General features: G+C 37.0%; 1 protein-coding gene across 1 annotated transcript in view; it reads right to left on the reverse strand.

Moving 5' to 3' along the window:
• Nucleotides 1-1,349: 1,349 nt before the first annotated feature.
• Nucleotides 1,350-25,730, reverse strand: part of DPH5 (diphthamide biosynthesis 5) — an 84,801-nt gene continuing 60,420 nt past the window's right edge. The window contains exons 5-9 of the mRNA XM_050745414.1: nucleotides 25,009-25,117; nucleotides 12,794-12,914; nucleotides 6,435-6,474; nucleotides 3,910-4,013; nucleotides 1,350-1,915 (exon numbers count right to left, since the gene is read on the reverse strand). Coding sequence (XP_050601371.1) covers nucleotides 1,692-1,915; nucleotides 3,910-4,013; nucleotides 6,435-6,474; nucleotides 12,794-12,914; nucleotides 25,009-25,117 — 598 coding nt within the window. The 3' untranslated portion in view covers nucleotides 1,350-1,691. The remainder of the gene's footprint in view (nucleotides 1,916-3,909; nucleotides 4,014-6,434; nucleotides 6,475-12,793; nucleotides 12,915-25,008; nucleotides 25,118-25,730) is intronic.

Raw genomic sequence — 25,730 nt, forward strand, 5'->3', positions numbered from 1 at the left:
AGGCGTGGTGCCGCATGACGGTAATCCCAGCTACTCGGGAGGCTGAGGCAGGATAATCGCTTGAACCTGGGAGACAGAGGTTGCAGTGAGCCAAGATTGCACCACTGCACTCCAGCCTGGGCTACAGAGTGAGACTCTGTCTCACAAAGAAAGAAAAAAAGAGATGTTTCATATATATATATAAATATATTTTATCTCGAAGTAAAATAAGTCGAATAATCTTTAGCTAATTGATGAACCCAGGGAGTAGGGAAATCTTTGTTCAACTTCCAATGGATTTATTAAGGGCTCAGAAAAATTGGTTAGGCCACGGAAATACTTAGAGTTGAACCAACTGAACTAGCATATTAAGAAAGCTATTTCTATTCAGAATTGACAAAAAATATAAAACTCTTTGGTCATGAAATAGAATGACCTGTGGTCATAAATGGAGTGTTATTTAAAACTAGTAAGATGTGTGACTACTCGCACATATACAATGGCGTATTAACTGAGTTAAGTGATATGGCATTATCTTGACTAATCCATTGTTGCCTTCAAACTTACATTTTTACAAATTTTATTTTTGTAGTCAGCAAGTTTTCCATTTGTCTGCTTGGATGTGAAAGATGCTATTTAAAACCAAACAGCAACTGTACAAGACTGGCTGAACATTTATAATTAAACAATTACATAACCTCCAAAATACAGCAGAATATGAGCCACATAATTAGGATGTCAGCTAACCAAGACAGTGAATTCAGAAGAATGTCATTTTGTGGCATGTGCTCAGCTGAGCTTTAAGTCAGACTGCTGGATGGAAATGTAATCTTTCTACCTTTGTTTATATACAGTAATACCAGCTGCTGTCAGGACAACTCATGCAGTCAGGACAGCTAACTTTTTTAAAAAGAAGAAAATTATAAACATATTTTGTGAATGTTTACTAATCTCTTATTTGCTTTTCTTGGCACTCATAACTTCTACCCTTTAAAACTGAGATTCAAGTGATTCAAATTCCAGTTACCTCTAAGTTATATTCTGTTAACAACCACCTTGTATAAATTGGTTTCATAAATAAAAACTGCTCTTAAATGATTCTGTCAGTGGATGTCTATCCACAAGCTTTCCAGCCTGGTCTGCTCTATATGTGTACATCCTGAAAAGTTGCCAAAATAGCAGCAACAACTGATGATATCATAGGGAAAAAACTCACTGCCACGGGAAACCAAGCATTGTTGAGTCAACTTCTTTTTGGTCGCTTGTTTTATACTTGCTAGATAAGCCAAAAGACCTGTTTGTTACACAAATGTGCATGCATCCATGTATTAGTCCATTCTCACACTGCTAAAGAAACACCCGAGACTGGGTAATTGTAAAAGAGGTTTAACTGACTCACAGTTCCACGTGGCTGGGAAGGCCTCAGGAAACTTACAATCATGGTGAAAGGCACCTCTTCACAGAGTGGCAAGAGTGAGAATGAGAGCCAGTAGGGGAAATGCCAGACGCTTACAAAACCATCAGATCTCATGAGAAGTCACTATCATGAGAATAGCATGGGGGTAACCCTCCCCCATGATTCAATTACCTCCCACAACACCTGGGGATTATGAGGATTAAAATTCAAGATGCGACTTGGGTGGGGATACAGCCAAACCATATCAATCCATATATGGTTGAAATTTAAATTAGACAATAGTAAATATCTACATTCAAAGTCCATCTACGCTTTGAGATTCTGAGCTATTTTCTGGTATGGAAAAGAGATTTAGCATCTCCATCTCTATTGGATGTATGCTGCCTCCTGTGATGATCAAGGAATGCAATGGTTCTCCCAAGTCCACAGTACACATTTGCTGTAAAGTGCCTGCTGCAATTTTCTGGTCGTCTGCTCCAACCCTGGCTAAGCCAACACAAAGTGTCTCCTCGGTGATTGCTATTAAAAAAAAAAAAAAAAAAAAAGATACTGCCATTCAATTCAGCAAATGCATCATCCTGTCCAACAGTTAAACAAACATCAGTACCACAAGTACATTTCAAGAAGCCCCAAATATCTTAAATCTCTTTTGCCACTTATGGACCAGTTATCCATTAATTCATCCAAGGGATTTTCTAAATCATTTGTATTACCTAATATTATAAAAGAGTACTTTCAAATTTTACCCTTTTCAGAATTCCAAAGGCTTACATTAAGCTTTTAGGACTTGACAGGCTATACTTATACTCTACAATTGCACAGCATTTGTTTTTAAGTTCTGAGTAAACAATGTTTATTACACTTATGTTTTTAATAACTTACTTATGTTCATATTGACCTAGCTATACTGAAGAAACCATGAGATTATGAAATAAATTCACAGATTTGAGTTTCTCCCTTGCCAATGTGATAAACTTCAGTTTTCTGTTTTTAAAATGTAATACTCTCTCTTTTAAATCATGGTAATGAGAGCTAAGATAGTAGATACGAGACTAGTAGATTATAGATTCCTTAACAAATAATGAGCATTTGGCATGATTTATGTCTTTAAGTTCAAAAGAGCCAGCCTTAATGAGCTTTAGTATTATTGACTCTGGTGCTACTGCTAAAGAGCTGACCCTTTAATGGTTGTATTGTTTAATTGGGAAAGGGGTCTTGATTGAACAATGATCAAAAGGGGGCAAATGATTTATCCAAGGACAAACGGGAATGCAAGCAACCTCTGTACCAAGTTATGGATATAGAACAGCCTTGCAGACTATTTGTTTCACGACTGTAACATGGCCTACTAATGAGAATAAAATAAGCAACAATCACTCAAGAATCTCTTGACCAGGCGCAGTGACTCGCACCTGTAATCCCAACATTTTGTGAGGCTGAGGTGGGCGGATCACTTGAGCTCAGGAGTTCGAGACCAGCTGGGCAACGTGGTGAAACCCCATCTCCACCAAAAATACAAAAAAATTAGCCGGGCGTGGTGGCATGCACCTGTAGTCCCAGCTACTCAAGTGGCTGAGAATGGCTTGAGCCCGGGAGGCAGAGGTTGCAGTGAGCCATGATTGCACCACTGCACTGTAACCTAGGCAACAAAGCAAGACTCCATCTCAAGGAAAAAAAAAGATCACAGTGGGTCGGGCGCAGTGGTTCACACCTGTAATCCCAACACTTTGGGAGGCTTTGGGAGGCCGAGGTGGGAGGATCGCTTGAGCCGAGGAGTTCGAGAACAGCCTGGGCAATATGGTGAAACTCTGTTTCTACCAAAAACACACAAAGAAATTAGCCAGGCATGGTGGCATGCACCTGTAGTCCAGCTAAGGTGGGAGGATCACTTGAGCCCAGGAGGTGGAGGCTGCAGTGAGCTGAGATCGCGCCTCTGCACTCCAGCCTGGGTGACAAAGTGAGACCCTGTCTCAAAAAAAAAAAAAAAAAAAGAGAACCTCCCATAAAGATTTACTGACAATAAACATTATTATTATACACCACACACTGTGTCTACATATTAGGAATATAATAACAAATTTTCTCATATTTACCCTGAAGAAAACTATTCCTAGTCTCAGTGTTAAGAATGAAAAGAGGGAAAATAAAAGTAGGATAAGTATATTTTTGCAGGACAGATCTCACCATTGATTAGGGATAACATGATAGATACATTTTACAAAAATATTTATATTCTAATATATTTATATCAAATGTGACTGATGTTTAATTTGTGAAAAATCCTCACGTTCTGGAACGGTGTTAATTACACTATAAAAGAATGCCAATTTTTTTTTCTTACAGTACAACTTGAAGCCTATGGGATTAAAGTTGGACAAAAATGACAAGAAATAGTACAATACGAAAACACTGACTCTTGCTTCCACAGTGGTATGAGTCAATATTAAGTCATATACACATCTAAATGCAGCAACAGAGGAATAATGTGAGAGCCCTTCTAGGGTCTTGAGTACCTGGTTCTTCTCCTCGTATTCTTTGATTTTGAATAATCTCCAGAAGCTGCTGGGCTGCTTGGTTTACACTCATATACCGTGGAGGTTCATAGATCTTCCTTCCCCTATAGGTAGAAAACTAGATGCCACTGTTCTTAGCCATTAAACTACATAATACATTATTAATGCAATTACTCTCCCAGGTATACTCAAGTACCACAGTCTACATTCTGTTTGATGTTTTTTACATATACTCACTTTAAGCATACACAAAAGCATGATGATTGTTCATTTCTTAAGCTTTTTCATTGTTCTACTTCAACTTTCCTCTCATCTCACTGAAATGATGGCAGGAACACATAAAGATAGATGTCTAAATGAAAGTTATCTTTATTCAAAGTGATACCTTTGGCAAAAACAATTCAAAATAAGTGGCAATTTGGTCTATACTCTAGCTTAGTCAGGTTTAGTGTCCTTTTTATGGCCATTTTTAAACCACATTTCTTCTTTTCACTGTTTCCTCTAAGAAAAGTAAACTAAAGCATCTTGGATGCTTAAAAGTCTCAGGTGATGTTTATTTCTGTATGCCTCAAAAGCCTATCAGGCTTGCCGAATTATCATATTAATAAAAATATAGCTATTGCAGGTCACGTGTGGTGGCTCATGCCTGTAATCCCAGCATTTTTTTTTTTTTAATCCCAGCTTTTTGGGAGGCCGAGGCGGGTGGGTCACAAGGTCAGGAGTTCGATACCAGCCTGACCCACATGGTGAAACTCCATCTCTACTAAAAATAAAAAAATTAGCTGGGCTTGGTGGCGCACGCCTGTAATCCCAGCTACTCAGAAGACTGAGGCAGGAGGATCAGTTGAATCCGGGAGATGGAGGTTTCAGTGAGCTGAAATCACAGCACTGCACTCCAGCCTGGGCGACAAAGTGAGATTCTGTTGCAAAAAAAAAAAAAAAAAAAAAAAAAAAAAATACATATATATACACACACACACACACACACATACATATATATATAGCTATTGTGGTTTATAATACATTTCATATAGATTATTTTAATGACTTTCAAAACAATTCTCTAAGTCAATGCTATCCAATAGAAATATAAATGAAGCCACATATATAATCAAGTTTTCTGTAGCCATATTAACAAAAAAGTTTGTAAAAAGGCATTTTTTTTTTTTTTGAGACAGTCTCACTGTGTTGCCCAGGCTGCAGTGCAGTAGTGTGATCTCAGTTCACTGCAACCTCTGCCTCCTGGGTTCAAGCAACTCTCTGCCTCAGCCTCCCAAGTAGATGGGATTACAGGTGCGCGCCACCATGCCTGGCTAATTTTTTTTTGTATTTTTAGTAGAGACGGGGTTTCACCATCTTGGCCAGGCTGATCTTGAACTCCTGACCTCGTGATCCACCTGCCTCGGCCTCCCAAAGGGCTGGGATTATAGGCGTGAGCCACCACACCCAACCAAAAAAGGCAAAAATTTCAATAATATATTTTATTTAATCCAAAATGTTGTAATTTAACACCTACTCATATAAAAATTATTAAAGAGATTGTTTTTATATTAAGTCTTTGAAATCTGGTATGTACTTATAGCACATCTTAATTTGGATATTAAATTTTCACTGGAAATAGTTGATCTGTATTTAAATTTCATAAAATTTATAGTTGTAAAAGTAGATTTATATACTAAAGCTGTTTCAAACATACTTAAAAGTTTTCCAACAACAAGAGTATCATTTTTCAATTAATTAAAATTAAATGAAAAATTCAGTTCCTCAGTCACATTAACCACATTTCAAATGCTCCTTAGTCACAAGTGGGTAGTGGGTACTGTATTAGACACTGCCTAAGTAAAAAAGGATTAGTACTATCATTATACATATGAAGAAAATAAGGCTCAGAGATGGAAGTAACTTGCCCAAGAGCACTCAAGTAGAGGCAGACTCAGGACTCAAACCCATGTCTTTTTTTTTTTTTTTTCCTCACTCTGTTACCCAGGCTGGACCACAGTGGCGTGATCTCAGCTCACTGCAACCTCTGCCTCCCAGATTCAAGCGATTCTCGTGCCTCAGCCTCCCAAGTAGCTGAGACTAAAGGCACGTGCCACCACGCCGAGCTAATTTTTTCCTTTTTAGTAGAGATGGGGTTTCACCATGTTGGCCAGGCTGGTCTTGAACTCCTGGCCTCGAATAATCCACCTGCCTCAGCCTCCCAAAGTGCTGGGACTACAGGCGTGAACCATCGCCCAGTCTCACACCCATGTTTTCAGAATCCCAATGCATTAATTCATTCCACAAGCACTGAGTGTCTGTTAGATGCTAACCACTGTTCTCAATGTTTAATCTATAAGATATATTGCTATTTCTACTCTATTATACTGCTTATCATTTCATAAGAATAAAAATGTTTAATGTTCACACTGTTAATGAGAGCTCATTTTCAACCATCTTTAGAACTCAGGTCATTTAAGTAGAATTTATTGAATTTGGTTCAAGGAAATAAAACAGATGTATGCATTCTCAGAATAATAACTTACTTGATTAGATTTTCCAAAGACTGCTCCTTTACTTTGATGTCTGTAGGAAGTAAAAATAGTTCTTTTAATTTAATTAAAAACTTTATCCAAAACCCTATGTGTAAACCTCAGTTAAGAGTCACCTAAATTTTGGGGAAACATTCTTCTCTCACACTTTAATTAGCCACTTTGTTACAGTAACATAGAGAAGAATGGAAGCTTGTGGTTGTGCCACTAGTTAGAAAACAAACATGAGCTTGGCCCTGAGACCATCCTGCTAACATCTAATTTCCTTTTGGAAAAGAAGACAAAGGAAAGAATTAGATAAACATTGGCAAATACACTACTAACAGCTAATCACAATCTTTGTTTTCATTTCTGCCAGCTAATAACTGCACAGACCCAACTGAAAGGCCTTCGATAGATATAAGTAGAAAAAAAATCTTTTCCACATTTAAAAAAGTCTTTTGCTTTCTTATGAATGTTAACACATGCCATAATTTTGAATAAATACTTTAATTCTAAGTATTCATGCTTTTAACAGGGATTTGAGCACCAACTGTGTGTCAGACACTGTGCCAGAGACTGGGAGACCACAGGGACCTGACCAGATATAACCTCTGCTCTCAAAAAGCTTGACAGTCCAAGCATCACAAATATTTGATTCGGTATACTTTTTAATCACTAATGCTTAACTGAACTATTTGGTAAAGGTAAAAAAGCAGAATCACTCTACATCCTCAAAGGAACTCAGTATACAACAGCAACAGCTGCTTCCTGCTTTACATGCTGAAACAAATGGTTCAGCCAAAGTTTGTTTTTGCAAAAATAAACATAGTGCAACTGAGGAGTCTTTAATAGCCTTATGCACATTTCCTAAGTGATTATAGAAGTGTTTCTTATAAAGAACATCCAAGAGTTTGCTTGGAAATTATAGCAGAGTTAATATTAAATACATATTTTTAAATGTTCTTGGAACCAGCACTGAAAGCCTTTTTCAGGTTTGAAATATATTTGTACTTGTCTGTCACATTATGGAGAAAAAAGTGAATGTCTGTTATTAAGAATGTGGCCTCCCTATAATCAATGGTGTAAGTCAACTTTTAGATTTCCATTAAATTATGTTTGTAAGATTTTAAAAATTTTAACCCATTTATTAATTCATTCACTTTGAGCTTCTGAAATGTTGTGATAATGAGATTTTTCATATTTTCAGTTTTCTTTACTTTTCAAATATGCTCTATAGAATCTGATTTTTAAAGTGAAGAGGGTTGAGGAGAATTTTTACAGGTAAATCCTTTTTAATCAAGGAATGCATTCGTGACTTCGTCTCAAGCCAGACCCCGTGTTACTTTTCCCTTGTCTTCAAACAGTCCATAATTTTTCTTCTCTATTTCTGCTTGCTAGAATGTAAGCGTCTCTGATTCATCTTAGTACCAGGACCTAGCATAATGTGAAGTACCCAGAAGACACTCCATAAATGTTTACTGAATAAATTTACTCATGTGGCTGCCCCACCACTCAGTCACCAACCCATCTTAAACTATCCGTCTTCTGGACAACCTAAGTCTAACTCTTTCATAAAGTCTTTGTTGACATCTCCTCAAATGCTTTTTGTTCTTGGAAAGATCTATACAATTAATGCTATCTTTTATTAACCTCTAATTATATCATATATATTGGTCTTCTCTTTCTAAGTAAATTTTAAATTCTCTGTGTTTTCCTACCATGATTTACCCACACTAATCCCTACAGAACTTAACCCACAGCAAGCATTCAATAAATACATACTAATTTAAATAATGAGAATGCCAGACGATAAAACGATAAGAACTATGGTTTGAGGATTTGAAATCATGACATCCTATACCTCACAGCCTGTTCCTGCTTTTGTTAATGGAGCAAGGAAGATATATTGTTTAACCTTGTTTGTCTTTTCCCAGGAAAGCTAAGAAAAGTGGCAGCTCTTAGAAAGAGAACTCAAGAGCCAAATTTCTGGTTTGTCCTTCCTGCCTCTCCATACAATAGAACTTAATTGTTCTTTAAACTTTCACATGCACAACACATTAGTTCCAAACTAGATTTCAAAGCTTTGAGAGCAGGACCCACGTCTATACTTTCTTGGTATTCCAAAAGAAACTAACTCTACATGGGGCATAGGGTAAGCACTCAATAAACACCTATACACTGATCTTCTATTTGCCTTTCCAAAGCTTCTGAAAAGATAAGCACTGCTTGCTCTCCTTCCTGTCACTTTTTCTTTTTTTCTTTTTTTTCTTTTTTTTTTTTTTGAGACGGAGTCTCGCTCTGTCGCCCAGGCTGGAGTGCAGTGGCGCAATCTCGGCTCACTGCAAGCTCCGCCTCCCGGGTTTACGCCATTCTCCTGCCTCAGTCTCCAGAGTAGCTGGGACTACAGGCGCCCGCCACCACGCCCAGCTAATTTTTTTATATTTTTAGTAGACGCGGGGTTTCACCGTGTTAGCCAGGATGGTCTCCATCTCCTGACCTTGCCTGCCTCGGCCTCCCAAAGTGCTGGGATTACATGCGTGAGCTTCTGTGCCCAGCCTTTCCTGTCATTTTTAATGGCTATAAGGGGAGGTTATCAGGTAGCCTGCCTCTCAGATTCTTCCTTCCCTGTTCTGTTTTAGAACCTTTCAGTACTGTTGTAAAACACACATTCTAGTATCTGAGCTCCAATGAATCCCCATTTTTCATCCCTCAGATACATCTTCTTCAGCAAAAGTCCTTTCAAAAATGATCCTTCACCTGTCATCTACTTTGACCTTCTACCCACAGCTGATCTTAACTGGATCGAACTTTGGGATAACAAGATAGATATATCTGATGGCATGGTCCACACCAACTCATAAGTCTTACAGTGTCCTTTTTAGTAAGGACTATAAAAAAGTAAGACCAGTCTCTTTTTACATGGAAAATTCAAGGACAAAATTATAAAGCTAATTAATGATGAATGAAGCACTAAATCACACTGGCAATAAACTAAAATAAGAAAACGTCATACTAGCTGATTGCGAATATTGGCATAAGACAAAAGAAAATGTGTTAGAGAAGAGTTTATGGCCTAATCTAGATCTATAATTAATTAGATGTCAAGAATAAAAGGAGGCCAGGTGCAGTGGCTCAAGCCTGTCATCCCAGCACTTTGGGAGGTCAAGATGGGCAGATCACTTGAGGCCAGGGGTTTGAGACCAGCCTGGTTAACATGGCAAAATCCCATCTCTACTAAAAACAAAACAATTAACCAAGCATGGTGGCACACTTCTATAATCCCAGCCTCAGGAGGCTGAGGCAGGAGAATCACTTGAACCTGGTAGGCAGAGATTGCAGTGAGCGGAGACTGCACCACTGCACTCCAGCCTGGATGACAGGGTAAACCTTATCTAAAAAAAAAAAAAGAGAGAAAAAATGGAATTAAAAGGAGTGTATTCTGGCTGGAATTGATTGAACTAGCAAGAGTTAAAAGATTTTCTGTGCCAATGGGTAATAAGACCAAGTCTGAGAATATAGACTAAATAAAACTTCAGTTAATTTCCATAAATATTTATTTAATGCCTACACTATGCTAGACTTCCAGACATTAGGAAGAGAATAATGAGCAAGATAAAGTCTCTGCTCTTACGACGCAGTGAAGAAATCAAGTTAATAAGGTAATTCATATGGCTGGTAAGACTATGAAAAAAGTAGCGTAAGGTTATAACACATCACTGAAGGGATTCAGGGTGCAGCACATGAGATTAGATAAAATTTCACTCAAGATCAGGAGTCAGCAAATTTCTGAAAAGGGGCAGACACATTTTAGGTTTTGAGGACCATATGGTCTCTGTCACAACTACCCATCACTGCTGTTGTGGCATGAAAGTGGCCATAGATAATATATAAATGAAGGTGCATGGCCATGTTCCAATAAATCCTTATTTACAAAACAAACAGCAGGCCAGATGTGATCCATGGGTCCTTGTTTGCTAATCCCCGCTCTAGATATTAATTTCTATCCTAAGAAATGCCAATCATTAGTAAAAATGTATAATAATATTTTCTATTAAGACATACGGCCAGGCACTGTGGTTCACTCCTCTAAGCCCAGCACTTTGCGGGGCCAAGGTGGGTGGATTGCTTGAGCCCAGAAATTCGAGACCAGCCTGGGCAACATGGCGAAACCCCGTCTTTACAAAAAGTACAAAAATTAGCTAGGTGTGGTGGCATGTGCCTGTGGCCCCATACCTAGAAGGCTGAGGTGGGAGGATCACTTGGGTAATGGGAGGTTGAGACTGCAGTATGATGAGATTGTGACACTGCACTCCAGCCTGGGAGACAGAGCAAGACCTTGTCTCTTAAAAAACGAACAAACAAACAAAAAACTTACTGTGTTGCTTAAAATTAAATATTGTTAAATAATAGAGAATTGGTTATATTATGCAAATAGCTTAAAAATTTTTGGCAAACAGGCCGGGCGCGGTGGCTCACACCTGTATTCCCAGTACTTTGAGGGGCAGAGGCGGGCAGATCATGAGGTCAGGAGTTTGAGACTAGCCTGGCCAATATGGCAAAACCCCATCTTTACTAAAATTACAAAAATTAGCTGGGTGTGGTGGCAGGCACCTGTAATCCCAGTTACTCGGAAAGGCTGAAGCAGGAGAATCGCTTGAACCCGAGAGGCGGAGGTAGCAGTGAGCCAAGATCGCGCCACTGCAATCCAGCCTGGGCGACAAGAGCAAGTCTCAAAAAAAAAAAAAAAAAAAAAGGCCGGGTGCAGTGGCTCATGCCTGTAATCCCAGCACTTTGGGAGGCTGAGGTGGGTGGATCACGAGGTCAGGAGATGGAGACCACCCTGGCTAACACAGTGAAACCCTGTCTCTACTAAAAAACTACAAAAAATTAGCCGGGTGTGGTGGCGGGCACCTGTAGTCCTAGCTACCCAGGGAGCCAAGGCAGGAGAATCGCTTGAACCCGGGAGCCGGAGGTTGCAGTGAGCCGAGATTGCGCCACTGCACTCCAGCCTGGGCAACAGAGTGAGACTCTGTCTAAAAAAAAAAAAAAAAAAAAAAAGTGGCAAACAGAAATCTTTTCTAATGTTCTGAATATCTGTATTTAATATACAGAGGCCAAAATCATGGGTTTATCTGCCCTGATGTTGTGCTATGTGATAGACATTTTGGTGAGTGACTTCACACAGTTTCACTAAGACAGTACAATTCAAAGTATGATCTCAGGACCAATGCCAGTATGTGAGCTTTGTGTTACCAGTAAATGATGAAGTAACTACAGGAGTAAGAATATGTACAAAATTTATGGTAACTTGACACTGACATAAAAGATTGAAAATTTAAAAATCAAACATATGTTTTAAACAACCCAACCATGGTTCTTTACCACAAATAGTTTGAGAAGTACTGCTCTATACAACTCCATGAAGGAGGAGGAATTATTCCTATTTGATAAGTATGAAAGCTAAGGAATGTTTACAGTATTCTCTAGCTAGTAAGTAGTAGCACTGGGATTTTGTCTTCTGATTCCAAGTAGAAGTATCATTTCAAAGTTATCAAAAATGTCAGTTAGCTGTGTTCTGTTCAGTCACAGATTAAGTCTTTGATACCAGTATTTCTTTCTACAACATATGCTACTAAAATAGGGGCTGATTAGCAAAGGTGAGTCAGTAAAATTTCAGTGCCTCTGCTAGAAAGAAAACACCATGCCTTTCTGAATCTCAGTACTATTATCTGGGTAAACAAAGACAGTGATCCCAGCCAGCTCTTTCCACACGAAACAGGAAATGGGATTTGAGCAAGATGGTACAGTGAAATGAGCTATTATTAAAAGGCTATCTGATTCTCCCAGTTCTGCCACCAACTGACTAGGTGACATTGGGGAAATAATTCAATATTCTGGGCCTCAACTTCATCTGTAAAACAGGCTTCAGTAAGATGATCTCCAGAGTCTCTTTTAGATCTATCATTGTGAATCTGATAGCATCAAGACTGCAGTATTCAAAGAACATCCCTAGGAAGGTGCAGGATGGTCCTTGGTAAGACTTGCTCAGTGCATGTCTATTGGATTGCAGTAAATCCTTGATGGACAAATGAGTAAGATATGGAATACTGGAGAGGATCTACTAGGGCATAAGAGGGAGCAGCATAACTATGGTGTGTATGCAGAAATAAGCACGTGGTACCTGAAGCAGAAGATGCATGTCTCTCTAAGAGTGTAGGAAAGAGTGTGGTCTGCATAGAATGGCTAGACTGTGTCTTTTCTTACCTCTAGCTAATTATCCATACAACAGTTTTTACCTTAACACAAAATCAAAAAAAAGAAAAATATGATAGTTCCATATTGTTACTTCAAGGAAATTCCCAAACCCTTACCGAGTAAACATAATGTGTGCATGCCATTTTGTCTGTTCTTCTTCACTTTGTCAAAGAAGCTTTCTGGTCTCCAAGTGTCTGTCCAAAAAACAATAGAAACTGTCTCTCCAAACTTATATAACTAGAAAAAAAAAAGCACATTAATTAATGATGGAACAATTCGCTACTATTTCATAGATAAGGAGAGAATTTAATCATTTTACAACCAAAATAAAACATGAAAACCCAACTTGATATGGGTTGGGGATCAAATCTGTCACCAAAAAAGGTAACAGGAACTTCTCTTTGGTTCATGGTAACTGGTGTCTTTCTGACGCCAGTAGTAGGTAAATTTCAGTAATAAGTTTCTAGTATTTCTGCATTCTGTATAGGAACATGTATAACAATTTCATAATTTAGCTATATAGTGTTACTAAAAATACTGAAATGCAAAGAACCCAGGAGAGAAAAAAAAAAAAAAAGAGTTCTGAGCAATCAGAGCAGGGTTCACAAAGTTAATATTGTTCTCATTTTACAGATGAGACCATCAAGGCTTAGAAAGATCAACTGACTTAGCTAGTCACATAGCTAACTAATATAAAAACAAATACTTAAATCTAGTCTGAGGGAATGCTCCTTTTCATCACACTATCTCAATAAAACCAAGTATATACTCACTCCTGCCATTGTTCCAAACCTACAGTCCCTTAATTTGGCAAGATTCTATTTGTTCCTTCACTACAGAGTTCAGGGGTGAGGGTCTTTTTCCAAACCTCCTCTTTAACCCTCATGTGGCCTACCCCACTTCACCATCACTACAACCAAGAAGCTTGCTTCTCTGATCCAGACTGGCTGAACTAGTTCACTTAAGTAAGTCCAATTTCAAATCTTACGCTGAGAAAATCTACTTTTGAATTCTGGCTCTGCAACTTGTTGGGTGTGTGATATTACCCTAAGACTTTATCTCTAAAATAGGAATAGTGATAAAATTCTGTTCTTCCTACTCTTCAGGTTGTGAGGATCATATTACATGTAAAAAGTTATTCAAACTGTGAAACAATAGGTTAATATTAGTTCTTAGCACTGAGCAAAGGATATTTATTTTCAAAGACTTAATATAAAACAGGATACTAAAGTTGTATAAAGATTTCATTATTCAATTTAAATAGTACTTGAAATAATTTATAATAGAACTGGTAAGCACTAGACTCTGAAAGTCCCATCTAGTCCTCTGCCACAAATTAACTGTGTGCCTGAAATAGCCGTGTGACTTCAGGAAGTCACTTTTCTCAGCCTTGGGTTCTTCATTTAAAAATTCAGAAACTGGGTCGGGCGCGGTGGCTCAAGCCTGTAATCCCAGCACTTTGGGAGGCTGAGACGGGCGGATCACGAGGTCGAGAGATCGAGACCATCCTGGCTAACACGGTGAAACCCCGTCTCTACTTAAAAAATACAAAAAACTAGCCGGGCGAGGTGGCGGGCGCCTGTAGTCCTAGCTACTCGGGAGGCTGAGGCAGGAGAATGGCGTGAACCCGGGAGGCGGAGCTTGCAGTGAGCTGAGATCCGGCCACTGCACTCCAGCCTGGGCGACAGAGCGAGACTCCGTCTCAAAAAAAAAAAAAAAAAAAAAAAAAAAAAAATGCAGAAACTGGTCTGGAGCAAGGATTAGTCATCCTCTGCTTCCAGTAGCCTAAGGCTTGTCAAATCAGTTTCAGAGGCTCCGCAAGAGATGAGGGGAAGACAGGCAGGAAGGAAACAGAGAAAGTGGGGCATTCAGGTGCTTCATCCTTAATTCCCTAGAGCAGCTCAACGTTTCTCAGTTTTTACATAATGAGGTCCTATAAACTATAATCAATACTCATAATGGTGACTTTGAGTTCTAAAGGGAAGGCTCATCATGTTCCTCATAGGCCACAGTCTACATCTTACCTACCAAGAAGCTTTACTCCAAAGTCCATTTGAAAGCTGCCTAAATACGTATTCTCTCATAGAAGTTATGCTATTCAGTAGCAATCGAATTCACAGGTCAGTGTACCAAGACGTACCAAGACCCATGTAACTCCAAATATTCAGTCATGAAACTTCCTGCCACATGTGACAAGGTTTCTCTGTAACAAATGTATTTCTGGTTCTAATGTGGAATGCCAGGAATATGTTCACTCTGTGCCAAGCTACCAGGAATGGTCCGGGCCCTGCTGAGAGGTTCCATTATTATTATTAGGTGATGAGAGGCAAACTTAGCCAACATATACTTGTTACAGATCATCTACTATGTACCAGGTATTATGCTAGTCACAGGTTTAAAATGACAGGTAAAACATAGCTCCGGCTCTCATGGATTGTGCAGTCTTGCTCATGTCTCATACAGCAGGGAAAGGCTCTGCAGTCATGGCACTGGTTCTTATTATGATTAATCACGGACAAGTCAAGTAATGTTCCCAAGCCTTGGGAGGAACCCTTCTACAAAATGGGTATAATAACTGTAAACATAAAAATGTGTTTTTTTAGGGTTGAATGACACAAAGTATGCAGAGTGCCTAGCAGTGCCTTGCACATGGAAAAGTCTCAGTGTTAGGAATTTGATGATATAATAATGATAATGTTTTAATAATGATGATGTTCTAACATGCTGTGCCCTGCTATAATCCAACTGCTTTTCTTATTGGAGTAAGCTCAAAAATATTAAATATTTGAAACTACATTTATGATTTCATTCTGACAAGTTCAACTGTTCACATTCTAAAAAGGATTTTTCACGTCTCTGATCAAATTATGAAATATTAGTATTATTCCATAAAAAAACTTCAAGGTAAAATTGTTAAAAAATTATATATGCAATAATACATACTTTAAATGAGTCTTAAATAGTTTAAAAGTCATGGGAATACAGTCATGGAAGGAAATAAGTTCTTCATTCAAAAAGAAAGTAATAGACCACTTAAGAAAGAACTGAGATGCAAGTCACATATAAACACTATCTAAAGCATTTTGTGTAGCAGTGTCTTTGAATTGTCTAATTTGAGAGATTAAAGAAAACCTCACACAAGCACTGCTCTCCAGGACCCTGATTTATAAACTGTAACCACTCCTATAGCTGTGGTGCAAACTTCTTCAGTGAATCCTGGAATATTATGCAAACAATTTCACCATATGTCAATACCTCAAAGAACAAAAGAACCAGTTCTTTGTGTTTCACAATCCAAGGGCTCACCAGTGAACTATACTAGAGCAAAATCACACACTGATGAGAACTGAAATTGCAGAAGCCTAAGTATTGAGCCATCCTATAATACTAATATAAGCCTTTGTGCTGTAATCACTTTTCCTCCAAAACATTATCTGCAAATCTAAATTTAAAGACTACAGAAACAGCTGTTTTATAAGAAACAGTAGGTAAACACAGGCCTTTTTAAATTTTAACCTGGAGTAACCTATAGAGAAAGCAGTTTACCTAACTTATATTGGATTATGTTTTATCTAAGACAAAACCCAAAAAAACTCAACTCAAAACATCCACTTATTAGGCATAAGGCACAATCTAGTCAGAAGATGCACAAGACAGACAATAGCAGGTAGTAATAATTATTATTAAATATGCTATAGACTCTAAGCATTATAAGAATTCAGCATTTCCCCCACTCAGAGGGCATCTGAAGGCATCTTCTGAAAATACAAGGTGTAAGCTAGACCTTGAAAGACAGTTAAGATTTAAGACTGGAGAAGCCAAACATGGGGAAAGAATGAGATACTATGAACAAAGTAACAGAGGTGGGAAGTCTTGGGCAATATTTAGAATGGCATTAAGCAATTACCTAGAAATAGCTAACTGTACCTGACTTCTCTCTAAACATATATCTAATTCCTGACGTCTTATTTAGTGCCAATTCCTGTAAATTCTGCTGTGTAATTTATGTAGCTGACTAGTCATTTCTTTTCCTACAACTATGGTTTGAGCCCTCAATGTCACTTGCCTGAATAACCTTAACAGTCTCCTAACTCATCTCATAGCCATCAATATTTATTTCCTTTTAGAAGCATAGATGCTTTGTAAAACTCCATTTTAGACTTCAATGCTTTTGTTATTTTGTATAATAAAAATATTTTCTGTGGTATTTAAGTTAAAAAATCTGTTAAATTAAGAAAAATTAAACTTGTTAAGAACTCTATTAAGCCCTGCAAGTATCATATATTTATATCCTAAATTAAATCAGTGAAATCTGTGAAGTAAAAGAAAGCCAAGCCAGCAAAACTGTCAAAAAATGTACCACAAAACCACATAATCAAGAGTGATTAGTTTTCTCTTCTATACAGAATACTGGTCTTGGGGTTGGGTTTTGTTTGTTGTTGTTTTTATCCCCACATACAATCTGCTTACCACTGATGTAACACTGATTTTTGATGACACTAAGAAAGAGTATGCACATGGCCACACACTAGGTACATAAAGTTGAATGACTATGTGGACAGAAGAACTACAGGATTTATAATGAGAGCCACTTGTAAATTAAATTTTAAAATGACAATTTAGAGCATATAATTTCAAAGACAAGATCGAACTCCATGGTGGAAGGCAGGGGGTTGGGGGAAAAAAATAAATAAGAAATTCAACCCAGCAAGTACTTGTTACATATTGATTATATGCATGGCACTGTGATAGACTGTAACGGCAGACAGGAAAATCAGTAAATCAAAGCATTTATAATATAAAATCATAAACATATATAACATGGCTTGGGTGTGCCCCCAACCAAATCTCATCTTGTAGTTCCCATAATCCCCACATGTCGTGGGAGGGACCTGGTAGTGGGAGGGTGAAGAGGGGGGCAGTTACCTCCATGCTGTTCTCGTGATATTGAGTTCTCACGAGATCTGATGGTTTCATAAGGGGCTTACCCCCTCTTTACTCTGCACATCTCCTTGCTGCTGTCATGTGAAGAAGGCTGTGTTTGCTTCGCCTACAGCCATAATTGTAAGTATTCTGAGGCCTCCCCAGCCATGCTGAACTGTGACTCAATTAAACTTCACAGTTTATTGACCTCAAAGTCAATTTAACCTCAAAATTGAGTCAAAATTGACCTCAAAGTCAATTTCCCAGTCTTGGGTATGTCTTTATGAGAAGCATGAGAATGGACTAATACAACATACAAGTAACTGAACATTCTATATAGGATGGGGATTAATTTACCAAAATTGTTTTAATAGAAGAATGGCACAATTAGATTTACAATTTAAAAAGAAAACTATGAAGTAGGAAAAAAATGATGGTAAGGTGGCTATTAAAAAAAATAATGATTAGAACCAGTAATAAGTGGAAACAAAAAGGAAGAAAAAAAATTAAGTATGCTCATGACTTAGCAGGTAGTCAAAAACTGTTGCTAAGTGACTAAAAGAATAGAAAGAGCTTAGATTGTTTTCTTCTAAGACCACAGAAGGATGTAGAACTCTAGATGATAAAACCTAGCTTAATACAAAGAACACTAAAACTACGTGTTCTTTGTATTAAGCTAGAGTTTTTCATTACTACGTTAGTCCCTGGACAACAATGAAACCAATTAATGATTCTGAAAACTAACAAGAAGAATCACTACAAAGTTGACAATGCTGACTATCACACTGAATGTTGTGGTATTAAAAAAAAAGGGAGGAAATGAGTTGTTACTTTCAGAAAGTAACATACATTTTTCCAAACTAGAAATGCATTATATAAACAGATGAACATATGGCAATACTCAAGGTCACTCATGCAATAGCAAGAGAAAGTGGAAACATTTCACAATGATAGGAAATTATACAACCTTTTCTCTGAAGTCAGCCACAACTGATAATGCAGTTTTTATCTAGAAATCATTGCTACCTAGTTTCATGGAATTGTCTCATTTATCTGCCTTTCAAAATGTTTTAAAAACATTTCAGTCACCAAATTTCTACAAGAGAACTAATATATTCTATCACACAAATGATTAAGATAATAAAGTTATATATAAAGAAGTATTTCAGAATTTTTAATTTCTTCTAATATTTGTTTGGCCTATAAGATTGAGTAAATATACACATACTAAGTGTTGAATAAAAAGACTGAAATAGGCCAAAATTGGTAATTGTGGATACCTCTAGGTGGTGGTACTATGGATGCTTTATTTTCTTTTTATAATCAATATAGCTTCCTAATTTTCTATGAGTATAGAAATCATTTATTATCAAGGAAAATGGTTCTTCTAAAGCAGGAACAATGCTAAATGGAAGCAATTCTGACTATGTCTAAGCTGCTTCTGCAGAAATGTTAAACTCAAGAATTCAAGAAAAGGGCTTTATTCTCCTATCTTCTGTGTATTGAGAAAAATCTCTGATTTATTAAGATTGATCCTCAATTTATTAAGCAAATTTTCATTACCACGACATCTGAACACAACCAACATGCCTGGCTTTAGACATACAAATAGGCTTTTCTTTCATTAGAAAAATCTGAAAAATGTTAAACAATTACAAGTGTTAGAAATGTCTGTTAGGAATTTAAAAACATGATTTTAAAGTATATGTGTTTATAACTATTATTTTAATGTAAAAAATCCTAAAATTTATTGAATGAAAATTTGAGTACCTAATAGTATCTCAGTCAAGATAATCTTTCCCAAATGTTGGTAAAGACGCTGGCTTTTTGGCTTCCAAATCTATAAGATATTAGAGCTTATCTAGTTTAGTAATTTTCATACATTTTACTGGCACTTAGTGTACATTTAGTTCTTTTTTTCTAAATGAACTACTCTTAAGTAGAACATCAATAGAGTTAAAGATAATAATTGGGCTCCCTGAAGATCTAAATATTTGTTATTTGTTGTTATGTCACTACTTCATTATCTGCAGAATCCCTAAAGCATCTTCATATATCATGGTGTGGTTTGAAAACCAGCTCTCTCATCCAATCACCCTCCCAATCCTCAACACATACCCTTACGGTAAAGAAATCTGAGATCCGGAGAAGTAAGATGATGCCTTAGTTACTGCCTAGGCAAGAAGTAAAACGAAGGCCTTTTAATTTGAAGTTAAATTCTAAATCTTTTCCATTATATTTTTCCTCTACCAATTCTACCCAATATGTGGTCAATTTTTATTCAACATACATATTCTAAGCCTTGTGTTAACTGACTCCCTAGATAGCCAAGGTTTCTTTGGTATTTATTTATGTGAATATTTGTATGTATGTGTGTGTTTCTGCAATACCTTACAAATTCCCTAAAGTGCTTCTAAGACTCTCTCTTTTAACTACACTTCTCTCTCTGTTGGGAATGCCTTCTGCCCTTTTGCCTATCTAGCTAACTTCTTATAATTCATTTTTTTTAACCACTTTACTGCATTATCATTCACATAACAATGACCCTTTCAAGCGTATAATTCAACACTTTTTAGTAAATTACCATGCTGTGCAACCATTGCCATACTTAGTTTTAGAACATTTTTCATCACCCAACTAAGACCCCTTATGTCCATTCACAGTTAATCCCTGTAATGCCCAGCCCCAAACAACCATTAATTACTTTCTGTCTCTACAGATTTGCCTTTTGGGGACACTTCATGTAAACAGAATCAAATAATACATGGTCTTCCATATCTGGCTTCTTTCATTTAACATACATGTACTTAATATCTACCCCATGACTTTAACTCTTCCCAAGACATTAGTAGAGCCTTCCAAGCAACATCCATACCCTCAAGAGTCTAGGAGTAAGATAAACATAATACCACTCTTCCACATAATCAATTCTATGATTAATCTATGGTCCTGAAAGCACAGGAAGACTGGCACAGGGCTCTTACTGAAAGGAGGCAACTGCTCTAGCAATGACAAGTTTAACAGAACCAACCAAAGTAGGAAGCCAATTGAGCAATAGTAATAGAAGAGTCCAGCCCTACACACAAGTTTTTGTGGGGTACAAACCATAATAACAGTGATAGTGAAGATGATGCATAAAGACCCCAATTCCTTTCCTAAGACTATCAGTAAGGCAGAAGTGGCTCTCTACATCTCCCCAAATCTCAATTCTCTTAATAGAAAATGTTCCTAAGTTCACTTTCTAAATCTTCTCTTATGCCATACTCCATGCAGTACAAGCCAACATCATCTTTCCTCTAAATGACTATAATTAGCCTCCTAATTGATTTCCTCAATTCAAATCTTGCCTGGCAGTAATTCAATCTTCACATATTGGCCAAAGATTATGTTTTAAAAAATTTATCAGATCAAGTATTTCTATTGCTTAAAACCCTTCAATGTCAATCTATGTCACTTACGATAACATCTAAACTCCTAATGTTGGATGAGAGTCTAGTGATCCAGCCCTGTCCACCTATCCAACCTCAGGTCACTCTTCCCCTTGCCTGCTACGGCCCAACAGCCTTTCCTTGGTTCCTTTAACAAGCCAAGCTCATTCTCACTTCAGGACCTTTGTACCGACTGTTCCCTCTGTATAGAATATGCTGGTTCCTTCTTGATTCATATCTAATCTTAAATGTCACCTTCTTAGAGATACCTCCCCGACCTCAGTAGTGACTTAGTCACTCTCTAAATTCCAGTCTACTTGAATTTCTTATACTTACCAATATCTAATATTTATCATTTTATTGTTGTTGTCTCTTCTGCCCACTAAAATAGAAGCTCTTTGAGAGCAGGGACTCTATTGGTCAAGTTTATTACTGTATCCAAAGGCACTTAGAAAAATAAGTAGGTTAACAGTATTTGTTGAATGAATGGATCACTATTCTCTTTAAAGATGTCTAACTTAGAAGCCTCTAATACACTTTTTATTTTACAAGGAAATTTTTCATCAAGAATATGGAGTTTGTGGTAGATAATTTTATTTTATGGCAAGCCTCTAAGTGCATATCAACTGGCTGTGTATGTGAATGTCTGTGTGTATGAAGGAGTGTTAGATAAACAACTATTTTTACCATCATAGTGATAAACAAAAATTTTCTGTTGGCTAATAAAACTACAAAGGTAATGAACAAATACTCAGTGGTTGATTCTGAACTCTGCATGTTATTTCTTTAGAAAACAACAAAAACAACAGAATAGTTCAAAGGGGGTTGATATGTTGATAGCTGAAAAGTCTGCCTATTTCTAGGTTAGAAATTTCACACTGCTACTCTTTAAGTCAAAGACGTTAGAAAGCATATATGGTTCAGGTTTGTCACAACATCCAAAGTATATTTCTGTTCAATAACTTGATGACTGTTTTTGAACTCATGGAAAGCTCTTTCATGGAGATGACAGAATGCCTTTTCACAGTGGTTCTCACTTCCCTTTTAAAAAATTGAGCAAGAGAGCATGGCAAGATAACCCCTCAACAGCCTACATTTAACAAGTGTATACTGGGAATTAAACACCTACTCTTCCAATCCTGCCATGTCAAATGAAAGATAATACAGTTCTCTCACTTTCTAAGTTTTTAATTTGTCTAGGTTGGTGGTTCTCAAAGTATGGTACCTGTAGCAATAGGTTCAGCATCATCTGAGAATTTGTTAGAAATATAAATTATCAGACCCCATCCCATATCTACTATATCAGAAAGTCTGAAGATGAAGCCCAGCAACCTGTCTTACAAGCCCTCCAGGTGATTCTAATAAATACTAAAGTCTGAGAACCACAGATTTAGGTTATGGTTTCTTCCATAAGCACTAGTCCAAATAGTAAAAAGGCCAGCTATTATAAGGAAGAAGACTTTGTCAAAGTACTTGCATTATGCAGGATATCTATACATTTATTTTAAAATTTAAGTGTTATGCATATGATTTGTAATGCTTTTTATATTAGAAAACTGTATAAAATGAATCAGTAATTACCTCTTCTGATATGAATTTTAGTGGTACAAGAAGTATATCCTCATGGAAATCTCATCACTATATAAGACAGAACCTACAAAGGCACCTCCTGTTTCTCACACAAATAGTCGTTTCATATTCAGATTATATAATAAAACTAAGCTGGGGTAAAAATGGTGTGTGGCTGTTTAGAGAAATCCCGCACACAATTGTGAGAAAGTTTTTTGAAAAATAATATATTATATATGGATATGACTATAGGTGCTTATATGAAGACTGCTAATTCTCACAGTAAATTCCCACTCAAATACCTTCACCCATTTTAGACATAAGAACAATTACACTTTACTTGTCTATCAATGTAGAGGATCAGAAGGACAGGATCACCCAGGTTTAGTTTTAACCAGTTTATAAAACAGATTTAAAAGGGATGTGTTCTATTTTTATGCTTAAAAAAGAAGCAAAAAAAATAATTTAAAATAGCTATAATTTAGAGCAAAATATGATGGAGAAAGGGCTAGTTAACTTTCTTTACAAGACATAAAATTATATGAAATATGATAAAAATGTATGTTCTATTAGCTTAAGGTTTACACATCTTTATTTATCAAATGATAATTTCTCTCCTTTTTTTCTTTCTTCTAGCATTTATCAATTCTTTTTTTTTTTGAGAGGCAGTTTTCATTCTTGTCGCCCAGGCTGGAGTGCAATGGTGCCATCTCGGCTCACTGCAATCTCCGCCTTGCGTGCTGGGGTGATTCTCCTGCCTCAGCCACCCCAGAAGCTGGGATTACAGGTGCCTGCCACCACGCCTAGCTAATTTTTGTATTTTTAGTAGAGACGGGGTTTCACCATGTTGGCCAGGCTGGTCTCGAACTTCTGACTTCAGGTGATCCACCCGCCTAGGCCTCCCAAAGTGCTGGGATTACAGGCGTGAGTCACCGCGCCCAGCCATCAGTTATCAATTCTTAAAAGGCAGCACTGTCACAAGCTTGTCCAATCCGCCTTATTTTGTGGTTGTTTTTCTGTTTTATTGTGTTTTAGGCTTTTAGCAGCCTGAAGCCTTGGTTTTTAGTTTCTGTCTCTAGTGATAAGCAGAAAAGAGGGATGAGGAAGCGGCTTTATTGGCTCAACCAGCAACAGAAACTAAGATTTCTCTCCCTTGGACACCCGCAGAAGGGAAGAATACTGGACTAGGGATCAAGAGTTTTAGCTCCATCTATGCTACCACCTACCTGAATGACCTTGGGAACATATTTTGGCATCATTTTCTCCATCCCTATAGCATTCTTTGTAGCACTAACACTTTATGGTTTTATGAACAGCATTCAACTTACTCCAACACAGAAATGTTCAGAAGGGTTTCAAATTGTAAAAAAAGACTTGAATGGGCAAGGTTTTTTAAAAGTATGCATTCTGGGCAAAAAAGATAGCAAAATTCCAAGCTAATTTAAACATAACAACTAAGAGCAAGTGGTGAATACTGTCAGGTCAATCATTTATACTTTTTCTCTAGTTCTTCACAAACACAGGCAACATTTTGACATAAAAAGCCAGTATTAGTCAATTAAATTGAACTATTCTCTCCAAGTCATACAGAAAATATAGTCCTCTAAAGCTATAGACATAGAATTGGTGCCTGATGCTAACATATCTTCTTGAAAGTATCTATTTTTAAATTATGTGTTTCAGGAAGACACACTGGGGAATACTTTATTTCATAGATTCTAAGATGCATGTTGTTTTCATGTTACGATATATCTGAAAATAGGACTATGTCTTAACAATCGATGATGTCTTAAAACCACTGTTAGCCAAGCAGCAGTCATAGTTGTCATGGATTATCCATGTGTGAACATCAGAATACAAACACCAAGCTTGGAAAATGAATGTCAGTAGCTAAGAAGTAAATCTTGGAAACAATTGTGGGGCACTCTAACCCCTTAGAACCAAGACTGTTGGACACAAAAATGACCAACTTTACACATCAATAACTGCAAATCCGGTTTAAAAGCCTACATCCCTGGCGTTTAGCTTTTATACTGATTCTATTAAGAAATGCAGCATCACAATGCTCTTGACAGCACACAAAACAATACTGTATGAAAAATCATGGACCTTGACAATGCTGAGTAAGTCATTTGGATTAGTTTATATTTTCCTTTTTATGTAAGTACAAGTTGGATATAAGGTTAAAACAATTTTCTAGTTAAATCTAAATATTCTACTCCAATAAGGTGGAAAACCTAGCATAAAAAAATTAGTGTTAAAAAATTCAGAATATGTATATACTAAGTAGTCTAGTATCAAATAATAGTATGTTTTATGATTCATAAAATACAAATAAACGTATTTTCAATTTGTGGAAAAATAAAACCTTTTTGTTTAATTCCACTGAAAAACCTCCTTTGTTGCATTACCTGTAAACCACAGCAGCCTACAGCATTCATTATGGAGGCATTGTGAATAACTCTATAAGGAATTCCCAGCTTTGTTGCTCTTAGGACAAGATCACTGTGTGTTGTAGCCCTGTAGTGAGAAAAGATTAGATTGGATTAAAGCAAACAACACTTTCAAGACAGTAAAGCTATAATATTTCCTGAGTTCATGTCAATTAAAGAGATAGGAGCACTGCATTTCTTCAAATTCTTCTACACGCCTGCATAAAGGTTTCATCTGAGCTTTTTAGCAAGAAAATGCAAGACTAAACCTGCCCTTCAAAATGTTGAGTTGCTACTATAACACTCCAAAAGCAGCCTTGGCAGCTACTTAAAGGGACCTTTACTTGCCCTTTGTCCTGTAAATACCTGAAAAGACATCTAAGAAATATAAGCTCAGCAACTTAACTCTTGAGCAGCAATTCTTAAGCTCTTTGGTCTCAGAGCCCTTTTAAATTCTTAAAATTACTGCTCTAAAATTCTAAATTAGGGCACAACTAGAATCACTGCTCTATTTTGAAGGCTTTGTTTTTGTATTTAAAATATAAGGCAGAATATACAGATATACCGTGAAGGATACTGCAAGTTTAGGTCAAGATAACCACAATAATGTAAATATCAAAATATAGTCAGCCACATTAATTATTTTAGTTTCTTATACATATAAAAGTTATGTTTATACTAAACTGTAGTCGGTTAAGTGT

Source organism: Macaca thibetana, chromosome 1 (genome assembly GCF_024542745.1).
Source record: "Macaca thibetana thibetana isolate TM-01 chromosome 1, ASM2454274v1, whole genome shotgun sequence".
Taxonomy (NCBI): domain Eukaryota; kingdom Metazoa; phylum Chordata; class Mammalia; order Primates; family Cercopithecidae; genus Macaca; species Macaca thibetana.